Here is a 14,048-nt window from a genome sequence, read left to right as displayed (position 1 = left end):
TCAGTATCTACCTTATATGGAAAATGAGGTGAAAGACAAATGAGCACACACATTCTGTCTCCAGTATATCATCAATAAGAACATGCTGTCACCTCAGCGCAGAAGGGGGTAAGTGCATCATTATGTCAATGCAGTTATACCAACTCGAGCCTGTGTTAATCTAGCAGGTGATTTTTTAAAGTGGCATAGCCACTTAGTAACTATACATACTTGCACATCATTTTTAAGACAAATGACAAATAATTCCAGGGAGACATCACAATTCAAATGTAAACAAAATGGTACCAAAGTTATAGAACTGTGTCAGACTGCATGTCAAGTGTACTCACACACAGCCATTCTGAGACTAGTCTTAAAACACAGCTATAAAGCCTCAAACAACTGTCACATTACCTATTTAATGTCATATCTGAAAACCCTATCACATGGGCAGCTTTTATTTAAATACTTACGAGGCACACAGCTACCAAATTTCTCTGGAAACTCTGCAATTAGGTCATCATTTATACGATCTTTGAGCGGACCAAGAATGATGACTGGACGTGTGTACTTCACTGAAAAAGCAAATTTTCCTTATGACCCATTTGTGTTACTGAAATATGATTTAAAAACTTCATTAAACTACTTTTTTTACATGTACTTGGTCTACGGCAAAGTGTAAGCGTTTTTTGGCTCTTTTAACACTTAGAAAGGAAATGAAAATCTACCGCCAAATATTCATTTAATTTTTTCATGAATTTTATGCTAGAACAGTATTTGTTGTTTCGTTGGGTTTTTGAGTCACCAATACAAATCAAGTCGTATAACAACTTTCCCAGCTTTTGATGGTGGAGGAAGACACCAGGTGCCAATCCAGGTATTGTTTCAGGGATGGCCAGACACTTGAATAGAACCACCGACCTTCCAAAAGCCAGCTGGCTAGCTTTCTCACATGGAGAATGCTACACCCCAGGCAATGTTTTGAGCCCCCAGCATTGAGGGAGAAGTGATTTTGATGACCTTGGAGTTCCCTAACAACTGTTTTTATCTTGCTATGGCATCTGCAGAATCCCTCAGGCTATGTTGGTTTTCAAGCCCGATTATCCCCTATTAACAACACTTTTGGAAGAACAATGCACTTCCCTACAACAGCAGACCAACACCCACTGCATCAATACAAATTTTCAATCTTTCAAAGTTGCTCTTCAACATCATTTTATTACTTAATAAAGATGAGCTGTACTTACACTCTTGTTGCACAACTGCTTCATAAGATAAAATGGGTTCATCTCCTCCTGGAATAAATACCGTAAATTTTGTTTAATCACAAACCTAATCCTGGATGAAATCATAGAGAATCAGTTTTACAATCAAATTTTGGACCTTAACAAAATGTGTTTGCAAATGATGTATTTTAAGCAAAAACTAAGTCTAAGCGCATTTGAAGCCCATTTAGTGGAAAATTATCAAATATCAGATCAATACTAATTGCTAAATCCCAGTTTCAATTTAATCTTACAAAAAACTGTATGAGACTATTATCCAGAAACAAGAGGGCCATGATGGCCCTATCGATCACCTGTTATCATTGCACTCGAGGACAAGAAGGTCCTCAGAAAAAATATCTAAGTCCAAAGGACAGGAACAACTAAGGGAAGAAATTAAACCAAAAAGAAAAAAAAATTCTTACAAGGTACAGATATGTCAAAATACACCTAAAAATTGGAGGTACCATCCATGTCGTATCACAGAAAAGTGTCTCGGTTTTTCCCTACAGCCAATAATAAAAAAGTTACTAAAAACAAGCTATTTATAGTAACGTAAAAGGGACTTAATTAAAAAAACGACTGTAAGTTAACAAAAGAAGGATCTGCCAAATAAATCTGTTGACATAAATGAAATTTCAGATCAGTATCTTCATTAGTTACGGAGATATACCCATTTTAATTTGAAATAAAGGGAGGTAATTTCACATAAAATCAGTCCATAGTTATCTACCCTCATTGGCTCAGTCCAACTAATGACAATAATGAAATTTCAAATAAGTCCTATAAGTACTTACTGATATAAATCCAGTTTGATTACAATCAGGGGAGGTAATCAGATATAAAATAACTCTGGAACCTACGAATGGATCTGATTTGTCATGGAATCCAAGATTTATTGTTGTTGAAGATATTTTTGAAGTTTGTATCAAATAAAACCATAAATGAAGTCTATATATGGCTGCAAAAGCCAAAATAGCCAATTTTGGACTTTTAAGGGGCTATAACTCTGGAACCCATGAAGGAATCAGGCCAGTTCAAGAAAAGAACCAAGATCTTGTAGTGATACAAGTTTTGTGCAAGTTTGGTTAAAATCAAATCATAAATGAAGCTGCTATTGTGCAGACAAGGTCAAATAGCTAATTTTGGCCCTTTCAGGGGCCATAACTCTGGAATCCATTATGGGATCTGGCTGGTTCAAGAAAGGAACCGAGATCTTATGGTGACACAAGTTTTGTGAAAGTTTGATTAAATTCAAATCATAAATGAAGCTGCTATTGTGCAGACAAGGTCAAAATAGCTAATTCTGGCCCTTTCAGGGGCCATCACTCTGGATCCCATAATGGAATCTGGCCAGTTCAAGAAAGGAACCAAGATCATATGGTGATACAAGTTGTGTGCAAGTTTGGTTAAAATAAAATTATAAATAAAGCTGCTATTGTGCAGACAAGGTCGAAATAGCTAATTTTGGCCCGTTCAGGGGCCATAACTCTGGAACCTGTAATGGGATCTGGACAGTTCAAGAAAAGAACCGAGCTCTTATGGTGATACAAGTTGTGTGCAAGTTTGGTTAAAATAAAATCATAAATGAAACCACTATCGTGCAGACAAGAAATTGTTAACGCACAGACGCACGAGGCGTACAGACGGACTGACGACAGACGAAGGGTGATCACAAAAGCTCACCTTGTCACTATGTGACAGGTGAGCTAATAAAGGTCATCACAGCTGAAAACATTTGCCCCACACTCCCATTCAATGAAGGATCAGGTGGAGGAACAATTACATTTGTAATTAAACCTACAGTTTTCAGAATGAAAATGATTATTATAATAAAACAATCATGCAGGGGGAAGGGAACATGGTATAACAGCATGCTTGGCTCTGGTTCACTGAATGTCTATCAATTATTTGGCAGCATCACAAAAATTCAAGACAAGTCTCTGTTTTAAATGCACTTCTCCTACCTTATGCAGACTAGTGCCAATACTGGCTGCCAAACTGTGTCTTAATACATTCTCCTACACAAACTGCACTATTTTTGTTTTGACAGATTTAGTTAATCATGGTCATGACATTCTGTGAAACAAATTAAAGCCACTACTGTGGAATTTTTCAATCTCTCCATTCTGTGATACAAAAATGTTACACCTCTGTGAAACAAAATGGAGCTATTAATAAGAAATTCTACAATCTCACACACTGTGATACAAAATAGAGCCATTAATGTGAAATTCTCCAATCTCACACCTCTATGATACACAATGGAGCCACTACTGTGAGATCCTACACTCTCACACCTCTTTGATACAAAATGGAGCCATTACTGCGAAATCCTACAATCCCACATCTCTGTGATACAAAATGAAGCCATTACTGTAAAATCCTCCAATGTCACACTTCTATGTTATACAATGGAGCCATAACTACAAAATCCTTCAATCACACATCTCTTAGATACAAAATGGAGCCATTACTGCAAAATCCTCCAATCTCACACCTCTATGATACAAAATGGAGTCAGTACTGTGAGATTCTACATCTTACACCTCTGTGATACAAAATGGAGCCATTACTGTGAAATCCTACAGTCCTCATTCCTGTGAAAAAGAACGGAGCTACTGTGAAATCCTCCAATCTCACACCTCTGTGCTACAAAATGGAGCCACTACTCAGTACTGGGAAATCTTACAATCCTCGTTTCTGTGAAACAAAATGGAGCTACTGCAAAATCCTCCAATCTCAAACCTCTGTGCAACAAAATGGAGCCATTACTGGGAAATCCTACAATCTCACACCTCTGTGATAAACAAGAGCGCCGCCTTGTGGGTGTTGACACTCATCTGATTTTTTTGTATAATAGAAATGTTGTCCTACCCATGATTTTCTAAGTCTAAAAAGGGCCATCATTCTTGCAAAAAGCAGGAGTTATGTTTCTTGATGTACAACGTCCGCTTACGATGGTGAAAAACTGTTGCAAGTTTTAAAGCAATAGCTTTGATAGTTTATGAGAAAAGCTGACTTAAACACAATACTCAACCAAGAAAACTGATTTTCTAAGTCCAAAAGGGGCAATAATTATTGCAAAAAGCAGGATGGAGTTATGTTTCTTGCTGTACAGGGTCAGCTTATGATGGTGAACAAGTGTTGCAAGTTTCAAAGCAATAGCTTTGATAGTTTAAGAGAAAAGGTTGACCTAAACATAAAACTTAACCAAGAAATCTGATATTTTCTAAGTCCAAAAGGGGCCATAAATCTTGCAAAAAGCATGATGGAGTTATGTTTCTTGTTGTAAAGGGTCAGCTTATGATGGTGAACAAGTGTTACAAGTCTTAAAGCAATAGCTTTGATAGTTTAGGAGAAAAGCTGACCTAAACATAAAACTTAACCAAGAAAACCAATTTTCTAAACCGATTTTCTAAGTCAAAAAGGGGCAATAATTCTTGCAAAAAGCAGGATGGAGCTATGTTTCTTGATGTACAGGGTCAGCTTATGATAGTGAACAAGTGTTGTAAGTTTCAAAGCAATAGCTTTGATAGTTTAGGAAAAAAAGTTGACCTAAACATAAAACTTAACCAAGAAATCTGATATTTTCTAAGTACAAAAGGGGCCATAAATCTTGCAAAAAGCAGGATGGAGTTATGTTTCTTGCTGTACAGGGTCAACTTGTGATGGTGAACAAGTGTTCCAAGTTTCAAAGCAATAGCTTTGATAGTTTAGGAGAAAAACTGACCTAAACATAAAACTTAACCAGGCAACGTCGCCGCCGATCAAGTGATGACAATAACTCATTTTTTTTCAAAAAATCAGATGAGCTAAAACTGGAACCACTGCTGCAAAATCCTATAATCCTCGTTTCTGTGAAACAAAATGGAGCTAAATCCTACACTCTCACACCTCTGTGATACTACTACTGCTTTCATAACCTCTGGTTTGTTTGATTATCTCAGCTTTGTCTACTTTTATTTTCTTGTAAATGACAGACTGTAAGTCAATAGTGCTCTTTGTCTTTCTGTTATCAAAATAGTCTTTCAAAGTAAGAAATCAAGCCAATCGTATGTTTTGATTTCTTTGAGAGAAAAACAAGATCAGCTTTAAAGTTCCCGAAAGTAAGTGTAAAAATCGTTAAAAAGTTCATTAGAAGCTTACACAGTATTATTTCTTAGTGTCAAAACTAAGCTATGCCAACCTTTTTACATGTTAAATGTTCATAGGAAATCAAATCTCTGCAATGATTCTTATATGAACGAGAAATAAAAAGCAAGAACTAACTTTTAATGAAAAGAAAAAGAAAAACTTCCAAAATGATTCCCACAGAAAATAACTGGTCTACAGTTTTTGTTGGGTGTAAAGTCATAGAAACACAAAGTAATGTGGCCAATTTTCCAGCTTTTGATGGTCGAGGAAGACCCCAGTTGCCTCTCTTGGAATTATTTCATCATGGGCAGGCATCTGGGTAGAACCACCGATCTTCCGTAAGCCAGCTGGATGGCTTCCTCACATGAAGAATTCTGCTCTGAAAGCAAAGTTTAGAACCCAACATCTGTGAGGGGCATCTGACTGGAGGCCACTAGTCTTAACCACCTGGCCATAGCGGTCCCTCAGATCCCACAGACAGGGTCTCCGAAAATCAAGTATGACACAAAACACAAACAAATTTGGCTTGTCCTTACTGTAAACAGAAAAGGGGCGACTACTTACTGAAACTAGACTCGCTATCAGCACCTAAAAATTAAAGAAAAAACATAAAATTAATCATCACACAAATGAAAACAAAATTAGAAATAAAACTCTTCAAGCTGTTTAAACATCTAACTGAATGTTATTTTAATAAAATGAATCAAGTTTTGTTACTTTAAAACATGCAATATCTCATGCGGAACTACAATTTTTATTCCACTTTACACTAATTTAAAATCACACACATTTTCAATACAAAATTCACATTTCAAAAATTAATGAATAATTTAACTTTAATCTAAAAACAAGTTTATGAAAGCATGCATTAAAACTTAGTGTAATACCCCAGTCACACATACAGTATGGATAGAAACGTAATTATTTGCATCATTTCGTACCTGAGCTGTACCTTAAAGTAGTAATCCATATCAATCTGTACTGCTCAGGTACGGATTGATACGGATTATTACGTTTCTATCCGTGTCCAGATGTAGCTATCCGCGCCATATGTGTGACTGGGGTATTACCTCATCTGCTTAAAATGATATGGCAAGAAAATACTTCATTAAATTTAACACTGTTTTTCAACCATAATGGTGGTCAGTTAATATAACCTGCATTGGATGTGGTGACTTACTGAACGTAGCTGAAAACTTCTCCATGTGAATCAAAGATAATTGACTTCAACACGAGAGATCATATAACACAGCCGAAGGTTTAACAAATGACCTCTCGATTAATAGTCTAGAGCTTTACATACAGAGCTAACCAGCCATAATTTATTTAGACATAAGTCAGGCTTCAAACTGGCATCTAAATAGAGATCACCAAATGTAATTGTATTTTCTTGCCATGGTATGCAATGGAATTCCTTTTGCATCTGTCTATAGTTAAGAAACTTGTCTATAACAATCAAGCAAGCATAACAATGTTATCAGAAAGCTGCAGAATATGAATCAGACCAGCCAGAGATATAATAATATATTGAAATAATAATATTCTTCATTTTAGATTACACTGACACAGATCAGATCATCATTAATAGCAACTTTTCAGTTTTGAATGGTGGATGAAGATACAATTTTTACATCCAGACACTGTTTAAACCATGGGCTGGCAACTGGTTAGAAACACAGATTTTCTGCATGCCAGCAAGATGGTTGCCTCTCATGAAAACCTGTACCAGCTTTGGACCCAGGGGAGAACAGCAAGTGACTTAACTTGATCCATGAAGTCCTCATGGGAAATAATAGAAGAATTCTTTTCCATTTTTCCCCCCAATAATTTGTGACTAAATAATGTGCTTTTTCATCTTTTATATTTCTTTTATATTTCATTAAAATGAAAGCTCTGATCAATAGTTTCATCAACTGCTGATATTTCAGTATTTTCCTCATATTAAAGTTTCAACGCAATTCTCTTGTCTTTTCTTCTCAGCAGACAATCAATTCTGCATCGATATTACAGTCCATAAATGATTGAAAACTGTTAGCCATAGAACCGTATAAAGCTCACTGCGCAACTTAAATAGCTAACATTTATTGACTTTATGAATTTTCAATATCCTTTGAACTGATAATAAACTTAGGTAGCAATATGTGCATTAGGCTTGCATACAGCAATCACTATGGCAATCAGATAACTGGCTTTAATATTTTTATCTGAAATACCTCAATGTCAAAATTAATGTACGTTGGACTAAGTTCACAGAACTTCTGTGGTTTCGACTTGTATTTTTGGAAGAAGAAAAAAAATCTGTGAATTTCCTTTACTGATGTGATGACAGGATTAGCATGCTGAACGAAATTTCAAATGTCTGAGAATTGCTTTCTATCTACAAATAAACATTTCCACAACAAGAGGTGTCTAGCTTTTTGGCCAAGACGTTCTAACCCCATTGTCTTTGTTACTGTATCTATATTTTATATGTTCACAAAAAGCATTAACATTATCTTTCTGCTGATGACATCTCTTTTGACATCCTGTATAGTATAATGTCATTTTATTTCTGTACAGCTTTAGGCAAAATGTGGCTTATTTTCTGGTTCTTTGGGATCATGGAGTACACTCACTATCTCTGTAACAGAATTCCACTTAAGCTGGTGCTATGGGAAGTGACGGTTGCTGCACTTTCCATTACCTTTCATGAACAGACTCAATCAAACTGAGCATGCTACTATTTTGTTTGGTTGCATTTTATGCTTCTAAAATATCTTCTTACAAAATTTGTTATATTTAAGCTAATTTCTTCATCTTCCATAATTTACATGCTTGTATCGGTTGGATGTTTCCACTACACATTACAGACAGAAACGATCTACTGACTGACCACCTTCCTGGCAAAATTAAAGAAAGACATAAACCAATGATAAAGAGTTAGGGCAGAAATGTTATAATCTATACTGAGAGAAGCATTAGATACTAAAGTGGTGCTATACAATACAACATGAATAAGCTGTGCATATAGAATACCCGTCAACCATAGAAATAGATAAATAGAAAGTTACCTTCCGCTAAAATGCAACAAGTGAATAAAAAGAAATATATCAATTTATACTTCATGAATGCTTAGTTGTCATGCAAATACATCTCAACATTTTCTCGGAAAAGTTTATGCAAGAAATCCATAACAATAAAGGGTTTTCTTGCTCCCAATATGCACAAAGGTTGAAGCAAGTTCATTTGTTCATACAGAAGGAATGTAGTTTTTGTTCATAACAGAAATATCATATCTGGTACTGCGTTTGTAATGTTTATTACATGCAATATCTCTTATTATATGATTGTTGATCCTTGTTGAATATCGTAATATACTGCGACTGTGTCTCTGAAACCCACCATTTCGCTCCACCCACCTTCTAGTACCTATTTATTAAAGCATAAAATTAATCGCAGCTCACGCACAACTAAAGAATACCCTGCTATCTTTTCTTAATAAAATAATCACACAAACAAATATTTCCTCCAATACGTTGTTTTCCTCCATAAAAAAATGCAAGTGATTTAGTAAACATAGAGAAGTTTTTATGTCATGACTGACAGTGATCTTGAAACAAGCAAAAAACCTTCTTTCTGTTTTAGAAGATTAAATCTATTTTCTACTGCTATTAGATTTCAGATTCAAGGAAATTTAGGCTGAAATTCATGGATGTTTTTCGAAAACAAACGTAATTAAAAACCAACTTTTCTTAGAACTAGGAAATTCAATGTTTTTATAAAAAAAATCACTGACATCCCGCGTGACTTTAAAAAAACAATTTGAAGCTTGTACAAGTCCTTTTCACAATCAGTCAAAAACTCAAGTCATTCTTACAGCCAGTCAAAAGGCAAGTCCCTCACACAACCAGTCAAAACTCAAGTCATTCTTACAGCCAGTCAAAAGGCAAGTCCCTCACACAACCAGTCAAAACTCAAGTCATTCTTACAGCCAGTCAAAAGGCAAGTCCCTCACACAACCAGTCAAAACTCAAGTCATTCTTACAGCCAGTCAAAAGGCAAGTCCCTCACATAATCAGTCAAAAGGTAAGTTCTTACAACCAGTAAAAACACATGCCTTCTCACAACCAGTCAAAACACTGTAAGATGACAACTAATGCCACAAATTAAACAGAAATCAAGAACTTTAAACTTAAGCAAAGTTTTCTTGTATCAAAGCATTATCTTAATGGACAATTAACCCCAGTGCTGAGTCGGAATGTGTTTAAAATTACTGGAGCTTACCATAATGGCATTAACTTAAGGTAGTTCAGCACATTTGAATCAAAATATCTCCAACAATGTAGGTATTATTTCAGGTAAAGATAGGCATTGTAGATCAAGAGCTGCCCTTGACCAGCTGGATATAGCTCCCTTGAATGAAAGAACTTTTATGCCAAAAGCAACATTTCTAACTTACAGCAGTGAGAGGCAAGTGATTAAAAGTCAGTGACCTTACCCATTCAGCCAAAGGGGTCCCTCCTCTACCATATGGTCAAATAAAATAAATGATTAAAAGACACCCACAAACTTCAAGCTAATTCTGTGATATAATTTTGAATTTTCTATGTATTAAAATTTTTGGTATGATTTTCTTTTGTTTTAGAAATATATTAAATTTGCAGCTTCCATTTATTCAAGGCAAGATTAACTAGTTCGTATCCCAGGATTCCACCATGATTTGAGACTAATCATAATATGTCACATCAAACATGTAGAACTACCTTAAGCAAACATTGCATACAAAGTTTAACATGACAAATCATAAAGCGTCTTCGTTTAAATCCAATTTTCATTTATTCCTGTTGTTTACTAACCACTCCATCAATCATTCAATCATTCATCGTATAAATACTTACGTTCTTCACAACTAATGTCTTCACTTCCACTTTGGTCCTTGCTTTTCATAAAGGGGAACCGCCGAGAAAATGAGAAATTCTTCTTCTTTCTGTCATTTAATGTAACCTACAAAACAAAAATTCATACCCTATCAACAAATGTAACAAAATATATAAGATCCACCTTCTAAACTGCATACGTGAATTACAACTGGCTGGTTATCAAACTTTTCTTATTTTTTGTAGAGGTATATATTCTGCATAAGTATGATTGAAAATATAAAGTTCTAGTTTTTGAGCAAAATGTCAATTTCACAATTTTGACAAATGCATGGGCAGTATGTATTATACTATATATTTATAGCTCCCTTTTCAAGGTGAACACATTCAAAGGTGCTTTACATTCATATATGCATATACACATATAATGGCAGCCATTTGAGGTTGACAATTCATTCTCTGTCTGTTTGTTTATTTTGGGTTTAACGCCGTTTTTCAACAGTATTTCAGTCATGCAATGGCGGGAAGTTAACCTAACCAGTGTTCCTGGATTCTGTACCAGTACAAACCTGTTCTTCGTAAGTAACTGCCAACTTCCCCACATGAATTACCAGAGGCGGAGGACTGATGTTTTCTTTTATCACATCGTCACGGAGAACATACGCCCAACCCAGGGATTGAACTTGCGACCCCACGATCCGTAGACCAACGCTCTCCCTACTGAGCTAAGTGGGCGGGTCATTCTCTGTCAGACACTGAGCAATCTGACCACTGGGATAGAATGAGACAGAGTCACCAGAACAGAGAAATTTTACACATATACATGTACAGTTTACTTAGCCCAGCTCTTTGTGAATGGACAGTCTGGTTCTTCAACATGCCAAGTGCGCAGCACTGTATCGAATGGGCAGTAAGGGTGAACCCCATTACATACCGTCAAAACAACTTGTATATAAATTTTACTTAATATATCTTTTCAATAAAGTAAAGATCATGTTTACTAACATGGAACTAATTTTCCATTACTTACATTATTCTTTTCTGTATTGGTACTCTTCCCTGTAAATTTGACAGCTTTCGTTCTGGCTCTCTCCTTCCTTTCAACCCTATAAATACAAAGAGCAAGACATTACTGTAAAGACAAACAACTTTCATTTAAAGAACAATCTGTCCTGAAAATTTTATAATTGAAAGTTCTTTTTTAAATTATTGTTGCCAATTTTGAAAATAGTTTATTTGTGAATAACTTTGAATCCTGCCAGCAACCGTAAGTACCACTGCACCAATGTTAATTGTAAGAGATTACTTTTTTTCACTTTCTATACAAAAAAATTATACAAGTCCTTGTAAATATAAAATAATGCTATTATCAGCTTTTTCTAAAAACATATTTTCAGTTCAACAACAGTTTCATTGGTTTGTTATTTGTGAGCAAAACCTATAAACACTGCAAACAGCACAGGTGACAAAATATTTCATTTGATAATTTCTGCTCTTGCTATGTGCAATGTTTTATAACTGCTTAAGTCCATGGCACCATTGAAATTTGAAAAGCATTTTAATTAAGTTTTTCAATTAAAAGTTAGTGTGTATAATAGTGTAATTATTACTGGGTGAGAAAGCCTTTAAGACACAGGAAAGAGCAAAGTAAAATCTATACTTTGTTTCAGCTGGGATGATAATAGGGAGTTTGGGTACTGGCACCCAAGTAAGACACTGGCCATCTACAGAGCAGCTATAGAACTTCCTCATTATTCTACATCCTCAGTGCAGCTTTGATCCAACAGTGAGAGAAAAGTGATCACAAAGGCATCAACATATCTAATAAGGGACATACCGTTTTTTGCTAGGTATAATTCCTATTCCCTCTTCCTCGCCGTTAGGTAGGATTCTCTTTGCCTGCCACCATTCATCATCACTAGCATTCGTTACATGGAGAATATCTCCATACAAAAATGCTAAACCTTTACTCGGAAGACCGCTGTCTTTGGAAGGATCGTAGTCAAACAAGGCTCTGAAAAAAATTAGATTCAAAATATTTGTAGTCTTAACCTATGTGGTAAATATTGACCATTATGAAGTATAAACTTCAGCTTAAAAATCCATGTTATATCAGCTTCATACACAATAGTACCTTTTTTTTTCCTGTTAAATAACGTGACATAATGCTATGACTTTTACTCCTATTAAAATTGCTTGCATTATGCAGTTATTCAAATAAATCAATAAATATGCCCTTAATTGTTCCTAGATTTCAATATACGACTAAAATTCTCTCTGCGAGGAACAGAAAATTTCCTTGCTTGACAATCGTTAAAGGGAAATTAACTTATTAAGAAAAGACAGTTTTGTCAAAAAAAAACAATGACCCACCAAAAAATAGAAATGCCGAACATGCATATAGTAAGTTCAGTTTCTTGCATCATCTTGAAAATATAGCAGTGATTGCTTCTTCTGTAAAACTGAACTTAAGTAACTGTATCATCAACAATTTGATTCTTTACTAACAAATGGAAACAACAATTGCATCAAGCTGTCTTTTCATGTTCATTTTTACAGTAACAGCTGTACAACACGTACTCAGAAGGTCATATGAGCCATGCCATGAGAAAACCAACATAGTGGCTTTGCGACCAACAGGGATCCAGACCAGCCTGCGCATCCGCGCAGTCTGGTCAGGATCCATGCTGTTTGCTAACAGTTTCTCTAATTCCAATAGGCTTTGAAAGCGAACAGCATGGATCCTGACCAGACTGCACGGATGCGCAGGCTGGTCTGGATCCATGCCGGTTGCAAAGCCACTATGTTGGTTTTCTCATGGCAAGGCCCAATAGTAATGGTAAATTTAAATCACATCTGCCATATTTAGACGTGCAGTGATTTCTGGAATAAAAATATCAAAAGTGAACCATACCTTACAAAAAGTGTTCGTTTCCGAGTTGTTTGTAAGCTACCAGTGCTTGTGTTCATCATCTGTTCTCTAAGATCCTGAATTTTGGCTTCAAACCTGTTGTACTCTGGAATTAGAGAATTTCCAAATATATATGCATTTAAATTCTTAATATTAGTGAAGTCACTTTAACATAAATATGGCCATATGGTAACTTTCCAGTGTTAAAGGAGGAGGAAGACCCCAGCTGCCCTTCCGTACATCATTTTCTTTTCAATTCAACAAAATAAAATAAACAGATGGAAACAAAATTTCTAGAAAATAATGAAAACTAATCAGAATTACACAGAAATATAAACTATTTCAATAGACTATAATTCATTTCTAATGCACTATTAGGAATACACTCATTTTCCAATCTTATTTCTGGTAATGAAATGCATAATGAAATACAACTCTGCCTTAAATTAATAACACTATTACAATCCAATCAGATTTATGGTAAAATTTTACAACATTTAAACAATTTATTTTAATCCCTAGAGATCATTAGGAATACATTAAAACTGTGCACACATTCTATGACAGCCGCTAACCTTGCACAAAATGCTCAAACCTGTAATAATATGTACCTTACAAAACAAAAACGAGTTTTCTCAAATTGAACTTACACTTAAGGGTAATGATCATTTATAAAATGCCAGACATCTATATTGAACTAGAAAACTCCAATACAAAATACCTATATATGGTAGCAGAAAATTAACTTAGTTTTACACCATGTCACCAACTGCACAGTCTTAATGTTGCAAATGGCAAACTGCCGAACTTCTTTCAGGAGAATATTGCTATTTATGTATGCTGCCTGTCAAGTTCAAAATGTTAATAAATATTACCATTATACTTGCATTAATTTATATT

General features: G+C 35.2%; 1 protein-coding gene across 7 annotated transcripts in view; it reads right to left on the bottom strand.

Moving 5' to 3' along the window:
- LOC123554341 (disks large homolog 2-like) overlaps nt 1–14,048 on the bottom strand; it is a 179,997-nt gene that overhangs the window by 5,803 nt on the left and 160,146 nt on the right. For 6 of the 7 annotated variants that reach the window (XM_053548156.1, XM_053548157.1, XM_053548158.1 and 3 more), the window contains 8 exons: nt 13,152–13,254; nt 12,075–12,251; nt 11,268–11,343; nt 10,259–10,364; nt 8,685–8,789; nt 5,946–5,969; nt 1,227–1,274; nt 453–554 (listed from right to left, as the gene is read on the bottom strand). In XM_053548156.1, coding sequence (XP_053404131.1) covers nt 453–554; nt 1,227–1,274; nt 5,946–5,969; nt 8,685–8,789; nt 10,259–10,364; nt 11,268–11,343; nt 12,075–12,251; nt 13,152–13,254 — 741 coding nt within the window. The remainder of the gene's footprint in view (nt 1–452; nt 555–1,226; nt 1,275–5,945; nt 5,970–8,684; nt 8,790–10,258; nt 10,365–11,267; nt 11,344–12,074; nt 12,252–13,151; nt 13,255–14,048) is intronic. The other variant, XM_053548159.1, reaches the window with a different exon arrangement.

Source organism: Mercenaria mercenaria, chromosome 7 (assembly GCF_021730395.1).
Source record: "Mercenaria mercenaria strain notata chromosome 7, MADL_Memer_1, whole genome shotgun sequence".
Classification (NCBI taxonomy): domain Eukaryota; kingdom Metazoa; phylum Mollusca; class Bivalvia; order Venerida; family Veneridae; genus Mercenaria; species Mercenaria mercenaria.
This window is presented reverse-complemented; position numbering and strand designations above follow the sequence as displayed.